The 23812-nt window shown below is 37.9% G+C and overlaps 1 protein-coding gene across 1 annotated transcript in view; it reads left to right on the forward strand.

The window, feature by feature from the left end:
• PKD2L2 (polycystin 2 like 2, transient receptor potential cation channel) overlaps window positions 1-23812 on the forward strand; it is a 53759-nt gene that overhangs the window by 26973 nt on the left and 2974 nt on the right. The window contains exons 9-12 of the mRNA XM_066276779.1: window positions 9848-9968; window positions 11186-11287; window positions 13378-13430; window positions 14022-14067. Of these exons, the coding sequence (XP_066132876.1) occupies window positions 9848-9968; window positions 11186-11287; window positions 13378-13430; window positions 14022-14067 (322 nt within the window). The remainder of the gene's footprint in view (window positions 1-9847; window positions 9969-11185; window positions 11288-13377; window positions 13431-14021; window positions 14068-23812) is intronic.

Raw genomic sequence — 23812 nt, forward strand, 5'->3', positions numbered from 1 at the left:
GGAACCTAGAGGATTTAACTTTACTTTTCCAATTCTACCATTTGCTATTTAACATTTCTAGACCCTAATTTCTTTATTATTTTCTAAAGATTTTATTTATTGATTTTAGAGAGAGAGTGAAGGGGGAGGAAGGAACAGGAAGCATCAACTCATAGTAGTTGCTTCTCAGAAGTGTCTTGACTGTGCAAGCTGGGAGTTTCACACCAGTGACCTCAGCATTCCAGGTTGATGCTTTATCCACTGTGTCATCACAGGTCAGACTAGACCCTAATTTTTATTTATTTTTTTTATTTTTTTGTGAGAGAGACAGAGAGAGGGACAGATAGGAACAGACAGGAAGGGAGAGAGAGGAGGATTATCAGTTCTTCGTTGTGGCACCTTAGTTCACTGATTGCTTTCTCATATGTGCCTTGACCAGGAGGCTACAGCGGACCAAGTGACCCCTTGCTCAAGCCAGCGACCTTGGGCTCAAGCTGGTGAGCCTTGCTCAAACCAGATTAGTCCGCACTCAAGCTGGTGACCTCAGGGTTTTGAACCTGGGTCCTCCATGTCCCAGTCCAACTGTGCCACTGCCTGGTCAGGCTAGATCCTAATTTTTAAATCTGTAAATGAAGGAGCTGAACTAAATCACTCCCAAAGGTCCTCCCCAACTTCAAAGAACCTAAAATTAAGAAGTCTAATTAGCTTATCCTGAGTGAATTATGTTTGTACTTCCAATACCATCTTGCTCATTTCCTAGGATCTTAATTCAAGTGTTACTTAAAACTTAGTGGTATTGAATACTGAATATAAATTTAGTAATTTAGAGAAACCTGAAAATATGTCTTAGCTTGCTTAGAGTGGGAAAAGGAGGTATATGGCATAGAATAAACAGAGAACTCTGGAATGGATTGAGGGGATTTTTGTGCTTGGTAATGATGTACCAGGTTATTCAAATTAACCTCCTCTTCAGGACAATTGAAAAAGCTAGAAAACACTGAAATTCTATAGAACAAAAAAGTGAGTAATAACTAGGGCACAATCAGAAGGCAAGGATCCAAAGAAGCCCCAGAACCCAATGCTACTTTTGCCCTAAGGCTTTTTTTAAAAGTCACTAAGAATTTTTTTATTGTGGTAAAATACACATAAATTTACCATCTTATCCATTTTTAAGTATACAGTTCAGTGACAGTAAGTACCCTCATATTGTGCAACCATCACCACCATTCATCTCCAGAACTTTTTATCTTTCAAAACTGAATCGCTACAACCATTAAAAAAGAACTCTCCATTTCCCTGCTTACCCTGGACCCTGGCAAAACCATTCTACTTTTTGCCCCTATGATTTTGATTACTCTAGGTACCTAGAGAATCATACAGTATTTGTCTTTTTGTGACTGACTTGCCGTATTTCCCCATGTATAAGACGCACCTTAATTTTGGGGCCCGAAATTTGAAATAAAGACAAGCATGAAAAAGCATGAAATGCAAGTAAAAAAATCTACAATGAGCACAAAAACAAGCATGAAAAAGTGGAAAATGCAAGTAAAAGAAACTACAACCACTGTATAAGATGCACCCACTTTTTAGACCCCAAATTTTTCATAAAAGGGTGCATCTTTTACATGGGGAAATATGGTATTCCACTTTAGCATGTTTTCAAGATTTAAAAATGTTGTAGAATGTCAGAATTTCCTTCCTTTTTGAGGCTGAACAATATTTCATTGTATGTCGCTACCACATTTTGCTCATTTATTCATTTGTCAACAGACACTTATGTTGTTTCTATATTTCAGTTATTGAAACATGGGTGTACAAATATCTCTGAGACTTTCACTTCTTTTGAGTATATACACATAGATGGGATTGCTAGATCATATAGTAACTGTTTTGAATTTTTTGAAGGACTGACAAACTTTTCCACAGTAGCCATATGCTACTTTTGCATTCCCACTAACAATGACAAGGGTTTTAACTTCTCCACATCTTTGTCAATAGTTTTTACATTCTGGGTTTTTTTTTTTTCCTTCTATTAGTAGCTATACTAATGGATTGTGAAGTATCTCACTGTGGTTTTGCCTTGCACTTCCCCTAATGATTAGTGATAGTGAGAGCATCTTTTCATGGGCTTATGTATATGTCAGTCCACTTAATGGTATCCCAAGGCCCCTTAGCTTTGTTTACCTTTCTTCAATCTTTTTCCTTTCTAGTCCTCAGACTGGATAATTTCCATTGTTTTATCTTCAAAGTTCACTGACTTTTTTCTTCTGCTTATTCAAATCTGCCTTAGAATCTCTCTAGTGAATTTTCATTTGTTATTGTACTTTTTAGATCTAGAATTTTTAGGTTTTCTCTTTATTGATATTGCCATTTTATTCATACATCATTTTCTTGACTTTCTCCATGTGTTCTTAGTTCTTTGAACATCTTTAGGGTGGTTGTTTTAAAGTCCTTGTCTAGTAGGCCTGCCATCTGGTCTTTGTCAGGGATAATTTCTGTTGGTTTATTTTTTCCCTTTTAATGGGTCATAATCCTCTGCATTTTTTTTTTTTTTTTTTTGTATTTTTCCGAAGCTGGAAACGGGGAGAGACAGTCAGACAGACTCCCGCATGCACCCGACCAGGATCCACCGGGCACACCCGCCAGGGGGCGATGCTCTGCCCCTCCGGGGCGTCGCTCTGTTGCAACCAGAGCCACTCCAGCGCCTGAGACAGAGGCCAAGGAGCCATCTCCAGCACCCGGGCTATCTTTGCTCCAATGAAGCCTCCGCTGCAGGAGGGGAAGAGAGAGACAGAGAGGAAGGAGAGGGGGAGGGGTGGAGAAGCAGATGGGCGCTTCTCCTGTGTGCCCTGGCCGGGAATCGAACCTGGGACTTCTGCACGCCAGGCCGACGCTCTACCACTGAGCCAACCGGCCAGGGCCAATCCTCTGCATTTTTGTATTTCTTGTCATTTTTTGTTGTTATTGAAAACTGGACATTTAAATGTAATGTAATGATTCTGGAAATTAGATTCTTTCCCTTCCCCAGGGTTTGCTGTGTTTGCTGCTGTTGTTGTAGACTGTCTCCATACTGAGTATCAGCTTAAGATATAATCTTAGTCTCCTTAGATCTTTTCTGAGCCTGCACCTTTCCTTGGGAATGCATGGTGACTTTCTAATTTTCTCCATATATGTAGTTGCTTTTGAATACCACCCTAGTCTTTAATATCTCCCAAAAGGGAAAAAGGGAAAAATGAAGGAGGAGAGAAGGGCATTGGCCCTTTAAATCTCAAAGACACTGTTTCAGCGGGGGATAGAGGGACTTGCCAAAAAGGTGAGGAGCACACCCACCTCTGTGCCTGCGCCTCTGTGATCAGAAGCAGTAATCAGAACACAGACCTCTGAAATTTGGAGAACAGGGTCCTGATTGCCCATTCTGGCCCCCACAAGCTGTGTGCAAACTATTCCAAGCTAACATGCACCACTGTCTGCCATGGGATGGAGGGTAGGAAATGGGTAGCTTCTGACAAACTAAAAACTGAAATTGAGTAAAATTGTCTGAACCTTGTCCTGGAAGTTTCCACCATTCCAAAATAATTAGATCAGACAGCTGTCAATGTGATTGTTGTCTAGGTGGGGAGACAGATTCCTACTGTTTCCTACTTCACCATTTTTCCCAAAATCTCCAACTGAAGGCATTTTTGCTGATCTAGAAAAAATAGTTGAGAAACTGTTTCTGACCACCTCAGGGAGGAGACAAAAAACAAAGCCCAAGCACTGCATGTGTTTTGTGTTAAGGGGTGGGGGGCAAAGGTGGATTTTCTGATAACCTCTCTACAAATCAAGCAGGAAGTCTGTTGTGCTAGAGCCTCAAGTTAAAAGAAAATCCCTTATAATGACTTGAACCTTGGGTTTAATCACCTAGGTGTCCAAGGAATCTCATGTCTTAAACTTGAATTAAGATGACCCAGGCTAGAATGCCTGTATTAACTGCAGACCCAAACAAAAACCTCTCTGAAGAAATGTCTTCAACCTAAGCCTCAAATTACTAATATGAGTAATTTTTCAAATATAATTTACTGTTAATAGTCAAAGATAATTTGGTACACAATGGAAAAAATCATTAGCAAGAACCAGCAGATATAACAGACAATAGAAACAGACTCAAATATTTTAGTAATTGGAATAACCAAGCAATACTTATGATAATTAGATAAATAAAACACATCAGTATCTTCAGAAAATAAGGTAGTGACATATTTGAAAAAGTATCAAATAGGATTCTAGAACTGATAATTATAGCAACTGAAATTAAAAACCCAGTTGACAGGTTTGACAGCAAATAAGACAAAGAGAGAAGAAATGAAGTAAAAAATAGCTCAGAAAAATATAAAAAATATAACACAGAGAGAAAAATGCTGGGAAAGGATATGAGATATAAAGGATGGCATGAGAAGGCCTAATATATATTATATATATATTTAACCTGAGTTATATAAGATAGAGTGTAATAGAGGCAATATTTAAAGAATGCTTAAGAATAACTACCACCCAATCATGCCTCCAAATGAGAGACTGGGAAGTCATGTTAACCACAAATGGTGTATTATTATAAAACAGTCTGTTAGCTATTTTATTTATTTGTTTGTTTTAGTGAGAGAGAGAGAGAGAGAGAGAGACCAACTGACAGAGATAGGAAGGGAGAGAGATGAGAAGCATCAACTTATAGTTGCGGCACTTTTAGTTGTTTATTGATTGCTTCTCATATGTGCATTGACTGGGGGGCTCCAGCAGAGCCAGTGACCCCTTGCTTAAGACAACAACCTTTGGGCTCAAGCCAGTGACCATCAGGTCATGTCTATGAGCCCACACTCAAGCTGGCGACCCCTCACTCAAGCTCGATTTGCCTGCACTCAAGCCAGCAACCTCAGGGTTTTCAACCTGGGACCTCAGCATCAGGCGGTTAGCTATTTTAATTCTCTAAGAGATAACTTTAAAAAGCAGGGATATCAGGAAGTTACAAAATAATATTTTCATTCAATATAACCTGTATGTTGAGAAGTCATGGTGTTTCTTTGAGCTTGAAAAATGATAAAGGATTAACAACTGCAATTAAGAGGAAAAGTGATAATTACATTGTACTTGGAGTCTCCAGTTCCTATGTGATTATAATTATTCAGTAAATTGCTCAGGTTTCTGTTATTCACATTATTACTTACACAGCTGAGGTATCTGGAAATTTTCCTGATAGAAAAAGGCTAAGTGGAAGCTTTAATGAATTTCTAGAAAGGAGAAATGATGTCTTTCACTTATCTTTTCATATATAAACACAACTCAAAGATAAAAGATCAAGTTAGAAATACTAATACAGGCCCTACCTAGTTAGTCCAGTTAGTTAGGTTGTCCTGAAACACCACAATTGCAGGGTCAATTCCCGGTCAGGGCACATACGAAAAGCAACCAATGAATGAATGCACAACTAAGTGGAACAACAAATAAATACTTCTCTTTCCCTTCCTTTCTGTCTCTCCAAAATCAATCAATACATTAAAAAAAATAAAACAAAAAAAGTACTAAAACAGAACCTCTAATTCTCCTATCCCAAAGAGGAAAAAACATCTCATTTGGTGTGAAATTTTGGTCTCCTTGGAATTCAGCATTTCTTTTTATCTTGTGCAGAAGAGCATTACAGACCAGAATTAAAAGCCGAATAAATACTTTAAGATTTAATAACATCCTAGGTACCGGGGGGTGAAATTCCAGATAACTCTGACTCCTATGTCATCTAAGTAGTCGATTCTCTGGAAACATTTTCTTCATTGTATAATAGCTCTATGCCCTCTCTGTGTGATTGGCTAAAGCAACAATGAACAAGCATTCTCCCTTTTGACTGACTGGCCAATCACGCAAAGTATCTACACACTTTTAAAAATTCCTCCGCAAACTTACCCTTAAAATAAAAAAACTCCCATACATAACTTATACTGTGTGTGTCTGGCACTGCCACTGCAAATTAATGATGACAAAATGAGGCATCGAGTTAAGAAATTCTAATTCTACCTCTACTATAACTATGCTCATTTGAAGTCTTAATTTAATTTTTCTTCTTTAAAATTAAGAAAATGAAGATTTTTAAATACTATTTCATGTCAAAACCAAGCATTTATAGTTATAGAAAAGAATAAAATAAACCTCAGTATCATGTTAGAGGAACATTACCAGTATTAGCAAGTGACAAATTATTGGCATCCTTATTTTGAAAGAAAAGGAGCGAGATGACGTCAGAGTAATGGCAGCGTGAGAGATACACTTGATCTCTCCCTTTGAAATTTCAACAACTGAACAGCTATAACTCAGAGAAGGAACCCCAGCTGGGCTCGCAGGCACGCCTGAAAAGATCATGCATTAAATCAACTAAAGGTGGGAAGGGTAAAAACAAAGAAAAGAGAATAAGAAGCACCCAGTAGTGCTCTGGAGAGCAGAGAGGCCTGGAGGATCAGGGTTTTTGCATACCAGGGCTTGGAAGAGGGGACAAACCTGTAGTGACTGGGTTTTCTTCAGCTGGGAGGTGCGAAGAGATTGGAGGACATTTGGAGACACTAAACCTAAGAGGCAGCAGAGCAAGGAGTCACTGCCAGTGTTCCCGCAGTCCGCAGCAGCCCACAGGACAAAGACAGAGATATACAAAGTGCAGTACCCCCAGCCTCCCAGATCCCACCTCCCTCCCCTCCCTCATAGGGAGAGTGGCAAAGTCATACCCCACAGCTAGTTCTACAGGGCCACTCTTTACCCTGAAGAACAGAGGTGCTCTGCTTGAGATTGCCATTAGCTAAAGGTGTAAACTTTACAGCACATTCCTCCCATCATTAAGACTGAGCCACACCTCCATCATCGAAACAGTAGCTTAAGGGAGGCTGGACTGGGGATTTCACAGAACTAAAACCTGTAATCTATCGCCATCTACTGGAAAATAATAGAATAACCTCTCCTTTTTCTATTTGAGTTCTTTTTTGGGTACTTTCTTTTGGTTGTTTTATTTTTGATTATTGTTTTTGTTTTTGTTCTTTTTGTAATTTTTCTCTCATTTTTAATATTAAATTTTTACTTTTAATTTTTTTGGGTTTTTTTGTATTTTTTCTAAAGTAAGAAGCAGGGAGGCAGAGAGACAGACTCCTGCATGCATCCAACTGGGATCCACCTGGCATACCCACCAGGGGGCGATGCTCTGCCCATCTGGGCCGTTACTCTATTGCAAACGGAGCCATTCTAGTGCCTGAGGTGAAGCCCATGGAGCCATCCTTAGTGCCTGGGCCAACTTTGCTCCAATGGAGCCTTGGCTGCAGAAGGGGAAGAGAGAGAGAGAGAGAGAGAGAGAGAGAGAGAATAGGGAGAAGGGTGGAGACGCAGATGGGTGCTTCTCCTGTGTGCCCTGGCCAGGAATCAAACCTGGAACTTCCATACATGGGGCCGATGCTCTTCCACTGAGCCAACTGGCCAGGGCCTAAATTTATTTATTTATTTATTTTGTTTTTTATTTGATTTCTTAACAATACTACTCTCATATGCCATCAAGGCAGAAAAAAATGAATACCATGAATACCTAAGAAAGAGACTCAATTCAGAAATAAAGTGGAAAATCTCCAGAAAGCTATCTCAATCCCATGGATATCATGGACTTAAACAATATTCAAAATTGAAGTTCAAAAAATACTCAACAAGATGCGAGAAAACACTAATAGGCAATTTAAGGAGCTCAGAAAACAAAATGAGTACTTCACCAAGGAGACTGAAACTTTAAAAACGGAGATGAACTCAATATATGAATTGAAAAAGGAGCTAGCAAGTTTAGCTAATAGAACAGGCCAAACAGAGCACAGAATCTGTGTCACACTACCTGACTTCAAATTATACTACAGAGCCATGATAATCAAAACAGCATGATACTGGCAGAAAAACAGATAGATCAATGGTACAGAATCAAGAGCCCAGAAATAAAACCACATATATATGGATACATCTTTGACAAAGAAGCCAAAAACATACAATGGAGAAAAGAAAGCCTCTTCAATAAATGGTTCTGGTAAAATTGGAAAACAACATGCAAAAGAATGAAACCTGACTATAGTTTTTCCCTTGTACAAAAATTAATTCAAAATGGACCAAAGACTTAAATATAAGATATGAAACAATAAATTACATAGAAGTAAACATAGGTACTAAACTTATGGATCTTAACTATAGAAAACATTTTATGAATTTGACCCCAAAAGCAAGGGAAGTAAAGGCAAAAATAAATAAATGGGACTATATTAAACTAAAAAGCTTCTGCCCAGCAAAAGAAACCATCAGCAACAACAACAACAAAAAAAACAGCCAACCAAATGAAAATTTATATTCACCAACAACTGCTCTGGCAAAGGATTAAAATCCAAAATAGGCCTGACCTGTGTGGCGCAGTGGATAAAGCGTTGACCTGGAATGTTGGGGTCACCAGTTCAAAACCTGGGCTTGCCTGGTTAAGGCACATATGGGAGTTGATGTTTCCTGCTCCTCTCTCTTTCTCTCTCTCCTCTCTAAAATGAATAAATTTTTTAAAAATCCAAAATATATAATGAACTCACAAAGCTCAACAAGCAAACAATCCAGTTAAAAAATAGGAAGAGGACCTAAACTGACACTTCTCTCATGAAGACATACAAACAATAGATATATGAAAAGATGTTCATCTTTGTTAGCTATTAAGAGAAATGTAAATCAAAACTACAGGAGATACCACCTCACATCTGTTAGTTTGGCTGTTATTAACAAGACAAGTAATAACAAGTGTAGGAGAGGCTGTGGAGAAAGAAACACTCATTCACTGGTGGTGGGAATGTAAACTGGTACAGTCGTTATGGAAGACAGTATGGAGGTTCCTCAAAAAAATTAAGACTAGAACTACCATATAACCCAGCAATCCACCTACTGGGTATCTACCTGAAACACTTGACCACATTGCTACACAAAGACACAGAACCCTCATGTTCATCGCAGCATTATTCACGGTAGCCAAACATGGAAACAACCAAGATGTCCCTAGATAGATTGGATAAAGAAGATGTGGTACATATATACAATGGAATACTACTCAGCCATAAGAAATTATATTGGCCATTTACGACAACATGGATGGACCTTGAGAACATTATATAAAGTGAAAAAGAAATAAGACTCGTGGACATAGATGAAAGAGAAGTGGTTACCAGGTGGAAGGGGTAATGGGATGGGAGTAAAGAGGGACAAATATATGGTGACGGAGAATGATTTATTTGACTTTGGGTGATGGGCATACAACATAATCAACAGTTCAAATGCTATTGAAATGTTTACCTGAAACCTATGTACTCTTATTAATGTCACACATTAAATTTAATTTCTAAGTAAAACATTTTTAATTTCAAAAAAAGAGGAGCAAAAATAAAATATATCATTAATATTTGAAGAAATTTTAGGGTTCTTGAGTCTAGATACAAGTTGAAAATCATTTATTTTCAAGACAAAGGAGAAGTATTCCAAGCTTTAGAAGGGCATAGGAATAGATAAGATCAGTTGATAAAAAGGTATCTAAAGGTTCAAGTCTTGTAGGTAAACACTGAGTTCACAATGGTTAAATAAATTGAAGCCCAACATTTCCTGGACTACCTGTTCAGCTATTGAGATGCCTCAAGACTTGCCTTTAGGGAAATTTTCTACATCCGGTTTTATAGAACTTTATGCTAACATAACTAAAGCTAGAGAACATATGAAATACACGGCTAACACTTTCCTAGACACAATTGTAACCCTATCAGTTGTCAGTATGTATGAAGGGATATAATATTGTCTAATGTTTTCCTTTCTTCCCATAAAGACTTACACAGTTTCGAATTATTCTTGGGGATTTTAATTTTGCTGGTATTCAGCAAGCCAATCGTATCTTGGGACCCATTTACTTCATCACCTTCATCTTTTTCGTGTTCTTTGTCCTGTTGGTAAGAATAACCAAATATGTTCCCTTTTTTTGATTATATACTTTAGAATAAAAAATGAAATGAACAATTTAGAAGAAATTACAGTATCACTGCTTAGCTGTCAGAACACTTTATATTTATCAAGAATAATGTGTGACCTGTAGTGGCACAGTGGATAAAGCGTCGACCTGGAAATGCTGAGGTCGCCGGTTCAAAACCCTGGGCTTGCCTGGTCAAGGCACATATGGGAGTTGATGCTTCCAGCTCCTCCCCCCTTCTCTCTCTGCCTCTCCTCTCTCTCTCCCTCTCCTCTCTAAAATGAATAAATAAATAAATAATTTTTTAAAATGTGAATTCCTAGTAATCCAGGTTCTTTAGTTCAGTGTCTAAGTATTTTCAAATTGTCCAATGGAGAATGTGATCACAATAGTTACCATCTGGGAATTCATTGTGTGCCACAAATGTGCTAAATCTTTTACAAATATAATTTGAATGTCTCTGGTCCCTCTAGCCTCAGACATTCCATACCAGAAAATATAATTAGGCTACTGATATTCTGCCCATATTGCAATGGCTGTTGGCCCTCACAGCTACAAGATCACACCCTTGTGATTTTTAGAAGTCCCCAGAATGGGTCTCATATGTGCTCAAGACTAATCTATTTGGTCTTCCTAATGAAGACACCTTGCCTTGCTAGTCAAGGCACTGCTACTATCCTCCATGAAACCATTTTGTTGTTGTTATGCATAGCAGTTATCCTGTCCAGAAAGCTGGAGAGGTGTGCTGGGGGTAAGAAAACCCACTCCACAATTGTGTTACCTCTCATAAAAGCCTTAATAAGATTGTGCATTTAAACAGCTTTATAGGTTTTAAAAAAAACACAACCCACCCTTATGAACATATAATTACATTTTCTTCTGATATGTAATATTCATAAATTAATGTATATACAAGTAAGTTCACCTGCACTATTTTAAATTATGCTTATTTTCCATAAACATATCCACCCAGTCCACACCTTACGTATTATCCATTCTATTATAGTCTTCATTACCATTTCTCTATTACTGACCACAAATTACTTTTAAAAGTAAAATCTAATTTTATAAATTCTAGCACTTGTCAAGGTCACTAACAATTTTAGACTTGATGTGCTACCTACTGCACTGAGACACCTAAAGTCACTAACATTTAAACTAAATTTTTGTTGAAATACTTATTTGACTATTTCTCCCCAGAATATGTTCTTGGCAATAATTAATTATACCTATTCTGAAGTGAAAGCTGGTTACTCAATAAGCAGCGGGCCAAAATTTGAACTTGGTAAAATGATTCAAAAGGTATGTCCGATTCCTTTCCTCATTAGAATTCTAAGACAAATCTTTTCAGTTTATATGTTTGTAGTTTGAGTAAAACTCAAACCCCAAGTGGTAGTGAGTTTTGTTTTTGCTTTCTTTTGGAGGGAGTGTTTTTGTTTGTTTTAGCCCAGGTTTATTCATATTTTATTATTTCACTATTAGGGAAGCGAGATAAACTCTCTGGCTTTTTAAAACAGCGTGGCCAAAATTATTTCAGAATTTAATGTATCAAATAGTAATTAAGCTATCTATTAAATACAAAGAACTGAATAAAAGTATCTTTTCCCTCCAAAAATTTTCAATTTAGATGCTAGCAAATTTCTATAATCTAAACTCAGAACTCCATGTGCCTTCCTCACTTGCCTATTTCTATTAATAACAGCACTTTTCTCTCCTTCACCCCAGCACAAAAAACCTTGGAATTCTTTGTCCCTTATACAATGTTGCCAAAGCTTGTGTGTAAAATTCATCTGTAGTTTTGTTTTTTGTATTTTTCTGAAGCTGGAAACGGGGGTAGACAGTCAGACAGACTCCCGCAGGCGCCCTACCGGGATCCACCCGGCATGCCCACCAGGGGGCGTCGCTCTGTCTTGACCAGAGCCACTCCAGCGCCTGGGGCAGAGGCCAAGGAGCCATCCCCAGCGCCCGGGCCATCTTTGCTCCAATGGAGCCTTGCTGCAGGAGGGGAAGAGAGAGACAGAGAGGAAGGAGAGGGGGAGGGGTGGAGAAGCAGGTGGGCGCCTCTCCTGTGTGCCCTGGCCGGGAATCGAACCCCGGACTTCTGCACGCCAGGCCGATGCTCCACCACTGAGCCAACCGGCCAGAGCCTTCATCTGTAGTTTTTGCTCACATTTGTGGAACTCAAAGACACTGAATTCTAACCGCTATCACTATGTTAGCTCCCTCAGTACTTTTCACCCTGACTTCTGCATTCTTAACATCTTGGTTTATTTTGTTTTAGAGAAACAGGGAGAGGGTGAAAAGCATCAACTCCAATTTGCTTTCACTTTAGTTCATTGATTGCTTCTCATAGGTGCCTTGACCAGGGCCAAGCCACTGTCCCCTTGTTCAAGCCAGTGACCCTGCGCTGATGAGCCTGTGGTCAGAGCTGGTGGACTCAGGGCTTTGAACCAGTGACCTCAGCGTTCTGGGTTGACACCTTATCCACTGTACCACCACAGGTCAGGCTCATTAATCTTACCTGTTTTAGCCTCTTTCCTGTGCCAGGCCAGATCTAAGCATATCAGTTCTCTGCTCAAAAGCCTTCAAAGTTTCCCTGGGCCTATCAAAAGAAGTCCAAATTTTTCAAACACTCAGGGCCCTTCTAAAGTTTCACAGCCCCAAACTATATTCACTATCATCTATTGAATAGTTACAGACTTTCTAACTCCTATGCCTCCATTTACAGCACTGTATGTTCCAGCCAGTGTTTTACGCACAGCGCTATTTTCCATGCTTGCTCCACTCTCTCCTCTGCTCATGTCATTCTCTGACCCCAAGTTTATTCCTTCTGCTCTCTCACTGACATTCTGTTCTCCCTGGAACAGAAGAGAGAGAACAGGGAGAGTGGAATCTTCTCTGTTCTTGACACTTACCTCACCTTGGACTGTAGTAGCATCATGTGTGTACCATCTTGCCCACAGCTTCAACTATAGCACTTAACATGGAAAGGGTCCTAATAGCTGTGCGGTTAGTGGGGCTCAAATATTCTGTCCAAGAACTTATCTGTAAAAGAAAACTATTAATATGTCTCCCAGTGGGCTTCTTTATGGCTTGTTTCATCTTTTGATTATATTGGTTATGTGCATTAAAGTGTTACAATCTTGAATGCAGTAAGTGCTAATAATACTTTTTAAATGATTTTTTTTCCAAGTTCAGATGTGATGGCCACAGGAGAACCTCTTTTTCTTTCCACCAGCAGGCAGACACCAGTGCTGACACACTGAAAGGAGACGCAGAGCATTGCTTCCACCTTTCTTTAGTGTAGCAGTCCCTAAACACAAGCATTCCATATTTCCTTTACCTGAACCAAAAATTAACAATACAGGATATATTTTTTATTTATTTACAAGGCTCTTGAAACACTCAAACTAAAGAAACCTCAAAAGGATGAAGACAATAAAAGGTAAGATGACTTTACTATTTTAAAGCTCTATATTGTATGAGAAACTTACAATGAGTAAGGTTTTGATTGCAAAACTGCCACTATCCAAAGTGCTGGACTTTAAATATATTAATACATTCAGTAGTGCCTCCTAAATTTTGAGAGTGTCTTGAAACTCTAAGCTAATTTAAAAGTAACATAAGGTACACCATGCCACTAATAAAATTTTACAAAAGCTGGACAAGAGAGTGAAGTTCCTCTAAAAAGGAAAAAAAATTAATCTACACGAAGTGCATTTATTTAGCTATTAAAATAAAAACATTTTTACACAAAATATTAAGAATACACTTCCTTTTATTGAATCATTTTGTATGCTTCCCAAACCCACACCTCTGACAATGGGATATAATATAAACATTTTTTTATAGCTAGCAATGTGATTCTCTGGGGAACTTATAATGATCATCACATATACTAAATTATTAGTGTTATCAGAAAGAACAGAAATGCAATTCATATCCTTTCTGTAAATCTGACTGTATTCTATGCTGGCTTTTCACTTTTTACTGACATATGCCTCTATTTTTTATTTTGTATTCTCCATACGAAAAGCAGAGATTTGGCTGAACAAGCCAGAAGAAAAGGCTTTGATGAAAAGGTAATTTTCATAAAGTTATAGCTTTACTAGAAATAGATTACAAAAAAGCTCTGATTTCCTTTTCAGAGCAATAATTCCCACTTCTAAATATTCCTCCCAGAATCTAAATCCTTGTTTAGGACAAGTCATTTGGATTCTGGTGCTCTCTCTTTCTTATTGGTGCTCTCAGCCAGATACCCTGGTCCTACCACTGCGGGATAATTACACAGGGTTTAGTGAGCATATTCTGTTGAGATGATTATATTATTTTTCTCTTGTAATCATTAATGTGATAAATCACTTCAATGATTCTTTATATTTCAAGATGATAATATATCCAATAAATGACTCAATATATATATGTTTACAAAATTATTATTTAAAAAATAATTATAAAGCACACACTATATGCAAAAAAATAAAATGTAAGCCAAGGATTTTTATATCTAGAAAAGCTGTACTTCAAGGTTTTGAACATTGAAGAACTCAGGTAATACTGTTGTATCAGACTCAGCCAACTGTGAGATGACTAGATAAATTCTGGAAAAAGGAAGGAGGGAGAGAGGAGGTATAAAGGAGAAAAAGATGACTGGTTCATATATAATAACTAAAAAAAATTTAAAGTTATCATTTAGAGTTAATAATCAAGAAGAAATTTTAGCATATTTAAGAGTATAATAGTAAATGATTGTTTTAATGATTTTAAAACTTTTTCATATTTTAACATCTCTGAAATCAAGATGTGTCTTATGGTTGATAGTGTGTCATACTTTAGCAACAATTTTGTAAGTGGTACATAAAATGATGGTGCATGTTACAATAGACACAAGGAAATACAGTAACATAGTTAAAATATAATTGGGTAGTAGAGGGGAAGAAGATAAAGAGGAAGAAAGTACACACTAAATTTTTTCTTGAACTTGCTTGGTTCCTGGTTGAGGGAACCAAAGCAAGAAAAGGAGGACTTTAGTATATAAAAAGATACATGAATAAAACAAAAATACCTAAAGGAGAGAAGTACCAAAACAAAAAAGAGAACAGAAAATATAACACATGGTAAAAGACTTAAAATATAACCATAAGACAATATAACTGTGATCATATATATCTGACATATCAGTAATGGCAAAAATTATAATATACTTAAAAAGAAAAAAAATATTTTCAGATTGAATCACAAAGCAACACCCAAGTCTATGCTATATCCTAAAATATATACCTAAAACAGAGTGATTCGGAAAAGTTAAATATGAAAGCATGAGCTAAGGTATAACAGGCAAGCAAAAGATATCAGGGGACAAAACTTAATATAACTCATGGTGGAATTCAAGACAAAAAGCTCTAATTGAGATGAAGAGCACTTGCCTGACCTGTGGTGGTGCAGTGGATAAAGCATCGACCTGGAACCCTGAGGTCACCGGTTCAAAACCTCAGGCTTGCCTGGTCAAGGCACATATGGGAGTTGATGCTTCCTGCTCCTCCCCCCTTCTCTCTCCTTTTCTCTCTTGCACTCTCTTTCTCTCCCCTTTCTAAAATGAATCAAGTCTTTAAAAAGAGAGAGAGAGAGAGAGAGAGAGAGAGAGAGATAAGGAACACTTTATAAGGCTAAGATCAACTCTAATAGTTAAGACTATCCATGTACCAAATAACATGTCATCAACTTCCATAAAAACTACTGGACTTATTATATATGGAGTTATAGATAGAAACACAAAAAATAAAGAACGGGTCAAGAAAAATTAAAGGAAAAAAAGAAACCAAAACAATATAATGAACAGACAATCTTACAGTTATGTATTAAACTCTGTACTCAGAAGATATACCTGCTTTTTGAAGACCCATTCATTAAAACTGATCATACATGGGACCACAAAGGAAAACTTCAATAAATTCCAAAAAGGAATTAATATAGAAAAAAAGTCTCTGAAAATGACATAAAAATATATTAATAAAATTAGAAAATAAAAAAAAAATCTTTAACCAAGAAAATTTAAAACTATTGTTCTGATCAGGAAACTCAATTGGTTAGAACACTGTCCCAAAACGCTAAGGTTGTGGGTTAAAGCCCTGGTCAGTGCACATAAAAGAATCAACCAGTGAATGCATAAATAAATGGAACAACAAATCAATTTTTCTGTCTCCCTTCCTCTCTCTAAAATCAATCAATAAATAAAATTTGAAAATTTAATTATTAAACAACTCTTGAATCAAAGAGAAAATACAAAATGAAATTGCAGAATTCCAAGAAAGCAAAATTATAAAAACACTATTTAGTGCCTAACCTGTGGTGGCGCAGTGGATAAAGCGTCGACCTGGAACACTGAGGTCATCGGTTTGAAACCCTGCACTTGTCCCGTCAAGGCACATATGGGAGTTGATGCTTCCTGCTCCTCCCCTCCTCTCTCTCTCTGTCTTTATTTTACTCTCTCTCCTCTCTAAAAAAACAACTATATAGCAAAATGCAGGAGATAAAAGTCAAATACCCAAAGGGAAAATTAGTAGCCTTAAACTTATCAGTAAAAATCAAAGCCTTAAAACATATTAATCTTAGAATGTGATTCAAAAAGTTAGAAAATGCATAGAAAATAAAAGCAGACAAGTTACAAATAAAAGTGAGTATAAATAAATTTAAAAAGCTGGTTCTTTCAAAAGATCAGAAAATAAACTACTAGTAAACAAATGGAATAAGAGGGAGAAAGCATAAACATACAAAGTAAAAAATTACAATGGGGGAAATAAGAAACAAAAGAAATTTTAAAATCACTAAAAGAAATTGAAGACAACACAAACCAATGGAAAGACATTTTGTGCTCATGGATAGGAAGAATTAATATTGATACACTGTCCATACCACTTGAATCAATATAACAATTCAATGTAATCCATAACAAAATTCCAATGGCACTTAACACAGGAATAGAAAAAATTTAAATCTTTACGAAAGCACTAAAGACCAGACCCTGAATAACTAAAACAACCTCGAGAAAGAACAAAGCTGGAGGAATCAATATCTTTGGTTTCAAACTATATTACAAAGCTAGAGTATGGTATTGGCATCAAGACAAAGAGATCAATAGATCAGAAATGAGAGCCCACAAATAAATCCATGTAGGATGAACGTGGAGATTATTATACTAAGTGAGATAAGCCAGGCAGAGTAAGACAAATAGCATGTGTTCTCAATTATATGTAGAATCTAATGAACACAATAAACTGAGGAACAAAATAGAAACAGAGGTAGGGTCACAGGGAACAGATGGACAGCTGTCAGAGGGAAGGCAGGAGATGGGACGGGATCAAAGAAGGTGAAGGGATTAGCCAAAATCATATATACATAACATATAGACAAAAACAATAGGGTAGCAATTCCAAGAGGGAAAGGGGGGATAGGGGCAGGGGGCAAAGGGGGTAAAATGGGGGTGGAAAGAGATTTTGCATAGGCCATGAGTGGGTCACAATTCAGTAGGTAGAGGGTGTTATATTGAGTGGGACACTTGAAATGATGTCAACACAATAAATTAAAAAGAAAAATTAAAAAGAAAAGAATAAAGAAACCCATCCATATATGGTCAATTAATTTATGACAGGAGAGCCAAAAATACATAATGGGGAAAGGAAAGTCTCTTAAATAAACCATTTCACTCCTAGAAATAAAACACAGGCAGTAAGCATTCTAACATCAATCTTGGGTCATGATTTTTTGGATTTGACAACAAAAGCAAAGGCAACAAACTCAAACACAAACAATTTAAACTACATCAAACCAAAAGCTTCTGCACAGCGAAGGAAACCATCAACAAAATACAAAGGCAAGCCATGGTATTGAGAAAATCTCTGCAAATCATATATCTGGAAATCATATTAATATCCAAAATATATACAGAACTCATAAAACTCAATAACAATCAATAAATGGGTAGAAGACCTGAACAGACATTTTTCCAAAGAAGACATATAAGTAGTCATCAGTAGATACATAATAAAAGCATTCAACATCATTAATCACTAGGAAATGTAAATCAAAACCACAGCAAGGCCTGACCAGGTGGTGGCGCAGTGGATAGAGCGTCGGACTGGGATGCAGAGGACCCAGGTTCGAGACCCCAAGGTCGCCAGCTTGAGCATGGGCTCATCTGGTTTGAGCAAAAGCCCACCAGCTTGAACCCAAGGTTGCTGGCTCCAGCAAGGGGTTACTCAGTCTGCTGAAGGCCTGCGGTCAAGGCACATATGAGAAAGCAATCAATGAACAACTAAGGTTTGCAACTAAGCAACGCGCAATGAAAAACTAATGATTGATGCTTCTCATCTCTCTCCATTCCTGTCTGTCTGTCCCTGTCTATCCCTCTCTCTCACTGTCTCTGTAAAAAATAAATTAATTAAAAAAACAACACCACCACAGCATTGGTAAGGATGTGGAGAAAAGGGAACCCTTGTACACCAATAGGTGGGAATATAAATTGGTACAGCTACTATGAAAAACAGGTTCCTCAAATAATTAAAAAATAGAACTACCATATGATCCAGCAACTCTACTTCTGGGAATTTATCTGAAGGAAACAAAAATACTAACTCAAAGAGATATCTGCACCCCAAAGTTCACTGCAGCATTATTTACAATAGCCAATATGTCAGTAAAGCACATATCACTTAATAAGTAAATGTGGTCATTACAGACAGTGGAATATTATTCAGCCATAAAAAAGGAAACCCTGCCTGACCTGTGGTGGCACAGTGGATAGAGTGCCAACCTGGAAGGCTGAGGTCGCCGGTTCGAAACCCTGGGATTGCCTGGTCAAGGCACATACAACAAGCAATCAATGAACAAGTAAGGTGAAGCAACTATATGTTGATATTTCTCAAACCCCATTCCACCCCCTCCTCTCTGTAAAATCAATAAAATAAAAACTTAAAAAAATGAAATCCTGCCATCTGTGACAACACGGATAGACCTTGAGAGTATTATGTTTATGTGATATAAGTCAGATAAAGATAAATACTGTATGGCTTTGTTTATATGTGGACTCATAAAAATAGAAGTTTCCCAGATACAGGGAACAGATCTGTGGCTGCCAGATGCGGGGGTGGGGTCAGCAAAAATGATTAATCAAAAGGTACAAACTTTCAGTTTTAAAATAAGACATGGAGATGTAATGTACAGTGTGGTGACTATAGTTAATTATACTGTGCTGTATATTTGAAAGCTGCTAGAGAGTAGATCTTAAAAGTTCTTATCACAAGAAAATAACCGTATGTTGAATGTTAACTAAACTTATCATTACACAATATATACAAAATAAGGCAAAAGTAGGCTTACAGTTGTGAGTACATGAAACATTTTATTCTTGGATTATCATAATATTTTCTATACAAACAACTATAAACCTACTTTTGCCTCATCCTGTACGTGTATCAAATCATTATGTTGTACACCTGAAAAACAAATCATCCTTTTTGTATAACTAAATGCAAATAACATTTGAAAAACTGAATGGACTGGGGTTTTTTTTGTATTTTTCTGAGGCTGGAAACGGGGAGGCAGTCAGTCAGACTCCCGCATGCGCCCGACCGGGATCCACCCGGCACGCCCACCAGGGGGCGACTCTCTGCGGCAATCAGAGCCATTCTAGCGCCTGAGGCAGAGGCCACAGAGCCATGCTCAGCACCCGGGCAAACCCTGCTCCATTGGAGCCCTGGCTGCGGGAGGGGAAGAGAGAGACAGAGAGGAAGGAGAGGGAGAAGGGTGAAGCAAATGGGCACCTCTCCTGTGTGCCCCGGCCGGAAATCGAACCCAGGACTCCCGCATGCCAGTCCAACACTCTACCACTGAGCCAACCGGCCAGGGCCATGGACTGTTCTTTTAAAAAAATTTATTACTTGATTTTAGCAAGAAAGGAAGGGAGGGACAGAGAGAGACAGGAACATTGAGCTGTTCCTGTATGTGCCTTTACCAGGGATTGAACTGGCAACCTCTGTGCTTCAGGACGATGCTCTAAACCAACTGAGCTATCAACCCAGGGCAGATTTTTCTACAAATATAAAATCTATCAAAACTAAGCACAGGAGAGATTTTTAAAAGCCTTAACAATTCTGTACTGTAGAAAAAATAAAGTCATTAAAGAGCTACCTTCAAAAGAAATCAGGCCCAGTTGGTTTCACAAGAGAATTTTACCAGATTTTTAAGGTACATTAAAATAATTTCAAGCTATTTAAGCTGTTCCAGAGCAAATGAAAAATTTCGCCAATTATTTTTACAAGGTGAATATACAATGACTCTAAAACCTGGCAAAGTTTGTAGCAAAAATAAATAAAAACAAGAATGAAAAAGAAAGTATCACATAAATCTAGAAGCAAAAATCCTAAATAACATATTTGCAAACAATCTAACAGAATTAATATATCACTGTTCAGATAGGGTTTATTCTAAGAATGGAAACATGGTTCAAAATTGGGTAATCAGCTATGAATTATGAATGAATCATAATTCATTCTAATAATAGGCCCAAAAAGGAAAATTGCATGATCATTTTCTGTAGATGCTGGGTATTTGGTAAGCTTCACCTTTCAATGAGGGGGGATGGGGTGGGAGCAAAACAGCAATCAATGAATAATTCCTTGATATGATAAAAACATACTTATCTTACCCCTCATCTAGCACCTTAGTTAATAAAAAGCACTGCACATGTCAGAAACAAGTCAAGGATGTACTGGAAGGATGAGCCAAAACAATTAAGAGAGTTAAATTAGGAGAATAAGAATTAAAAAGAAAATGGTAAAGACAACCTCTATCATTCCCATAAGTTTTCTAAGTATACAACGAACTGAAAATTTATGGCAAAGAATTCAGTCAAGTAGTAGAAAAATAATTTACGTACATACAATAATGTCATATATGCAAACATCAACGTTTGTTAAATATTTTAATAGAAGCAAAAATGTAGAAAATTACCAGGAATTACTAAAAATGTTTAAAACCAAGATAATAAAAAATTTAAACATTCCTTAAAGACATAAAAATTCACTTGACCAAATGAAAATTTTTATTGACTACATGTAACAGCCAGGACCTAGTCAGGAAAATGGAAATCACATTATATGGTTATGTAAGTATTGGAAGACAGAAAAAGTAAAAACGCTGAGGCAACTTGTAACCATTGTAGGATGATGCTACCACTCCCAGGGCTAAGGGACAAAAGGCAGTTAGTTACTAGAAACTACTATCCTAGAGAAGGGCCCGTAGAACTGTTGCTCAAACCCCTGAGGCAGTCCCCAGTCTACCCGTGCTCTTGCTGATACTTCTGAGGGATTATGAGTGTGGTTCTGGGTATGCCAAAAAATGCTAGCCCACTGCAGCCTGGGGCCAACCATTGTTGCTAGGGGTAACATGAAAGGCTGCTAGAAAACAAAAAACAAAAAACCCTACTTCCCTACATCCTCCATCCAAATAAGGCAGAACCTAACAAATCCAGTAGCCAGAATCTGGGGAATGAATTTTCAAAGCCTCAGACTTAGCATCACAGAATATATAAATTTTGAGTTAAGAGACATTAGCTAAATAGTTGGCCAATTCACCCTTTTGGCTATTCAGTACACACATTTGAACTTTCATAAAATGACACTATTTCTAACTTCCATCTAATAAGATACAACTATCCTTTATACAAATGAAGGTACTCTCATCCTCTCCCCCAAAAGGAAGAAGCAAAATCTCACTAGTAATTGCATCCATGCTCTGGGTGACTTTAAGTCCCTTTTCTACTCAAAGCAAAATTCCTGAAGAACTTAATGTTTAAACTACAGGCTCATTTTTGGACATGGGAGTATTAAAAGCGTACCTGCCTCCCCCCCCAAAAAAAAAAAATTCCTGGGCTCCAAACATAACCCTCTCTGCACTCATTTTGTAGCTGCAACTAATTTCCCCTTGATAAGTAGGCTCAATCATCTCAGTTAGTTGAATCTTTGCCTACTGGGTTCAGTAGTCTGAGGGATCCCAAATGGCCAGATGTTAGTCTCAAATTTTTTTTTCCCAAGTGGGAAACAGGTAGGGAGAGAGGGGGAGGAGATAGATAAGCATGAACTCATAGTTTGCTCACTTTAGTTGTTGTTCCTTGATTGCTTCTCATACATGCCTTGACCAGGGAAGCTCAAGCCAGCCAGTGACCCCTTGCTCAAGCCAGCAACCTTGGGATCATGTTAATGATCCCACACTCAAGTCAGCAACCCTGTGCTCAGGCTGATGAGCCCACAATCAAGCCAGAAATGGGGTACTCAGTGTCGCAGGTTGATGGTCTATCTACTGTACCACCACAGGTCAGGTTCAAATTCTTAAGTCAACTCTCCCTTGGTGGAAGCATGTTATTTATGAGTCTGTTCTTTTGGATCTTCCCTGACACCAAGTACTCATCCGTTAGGGTCCAATCAGACAAACAGAAGCACAGTAGGTGGTTCAAAAGATCTATTCAGAGAATTCATTTCTGAGGTATTAGAGGACTGGAAGAGCTCATGTAGAACACTAATACGGAAAGAACTGTAAAAGGCAACTGCCACCTACAGGGAAAAGGTGGGATGACTAGAATTTAGGCCGCTTGGAGGAAATGCCCCCAAATAGTTGCTGCTCAGCTGTTATCTTCCTATGAATGCCAAGGAAGGTTTCACAGAAAAAAGTGATGGTTGAGATTGTCTTTTGCAAGATGAGTCAAGTTTATCAGGTATAGTCTACTCAACCTAAATTACTAATGCTTCCATATTCTTTTTTTTTTAAGTGAGAGGAGGGGAGGTAGTGAGGCAGACTCCCACATGTGCCCGAAGGGGATCCACCTAGCAAACCCTATCTGGGGCTGATGCCAAGTACTAAACTATTTTTAGAGCCTGAGGCTGATGCACTCAGACCAAGTGAGCTATATCCTCAGGGCCCAGGGCCATGCTCAAACCAACTGAGCCACTGGCTGCAGGAAGGAAAGAGGGAGAGATGGAGGAGGGGAGAAACAGATGGTCACTTCTCCTGTGTGCCCTGACTGGGAATCAAACCTGGGATGTCCATACACCGGGCTGACGCTGTATCCACTGAGCCACTGGCCAGGGCCTGCTTCAACATTCTAATAGGCCTGGTCATTGAGAAATAGTTGTAAGGCCTACCACTTTTAAAATACCATATTAAAAATGTTAGTAAACATGCCAAAACGTGGGTGTTGTTATATGGCCAAAATGAAAGATTGAAAGCCATCCTTTCCTACTTCAAATATGTTGGTTTTAAAACACTGTCTGATAAAATAGTTTCCCTGACCAGAACAGCATACATTTATCAGGTAAACAGTGTAAAACTTAAGCATCACTATCTTGTCTGAGAAAGATCAGAACATTTTCACAGGGATCCACTGTGCTACGTGGTGAAGCAGGGTAAATCACATTCATTTACTGAGAAGTACCTGAATCACATCTGGGTGCACTTTCCTCTTTCCCTCTTTTTCTAGAGCTGTCCTTCTTTTCTACCATGTACAAGGCAGTTTTTTGTAAGGTTGGGAAAAAGGCATTTGGACACTAAAAGGAAAGTGGGTGGTAGTAAGGACAAAGCACAGGAAGGACTCATTAGGATCAAAGATGTAGCAGCAAGAATTTACTGGTACAAGAAGCTAATTTGGGGGTATACAAACAGACTGGAGTGCACAGATTGATGCAGTAATTATAAGGTCTACCGGAAAGTTCTGTCCGTTTTTGGAATAAAACAAAATACAAATTTTTCTTACCGTCAATAAACTTTATTAAATAATAT

This window comes from Saccopteryx bilineata, chromosome 4, assembly GCF_036850765.1.
Source record: "Saccopteryx bilineata isolate mSacBil1 chromosome 4, mSacBil1_pri_phased_curated, whole genome shotgun sequence".
Taxonomy (NCBI): domain Eukaryota; kingdom Metazoa; phylum Chordata; class Mammalia; order Chiroptera; family Emballonuridae; genus Saccopteryx; species Saccopteryx bilineata.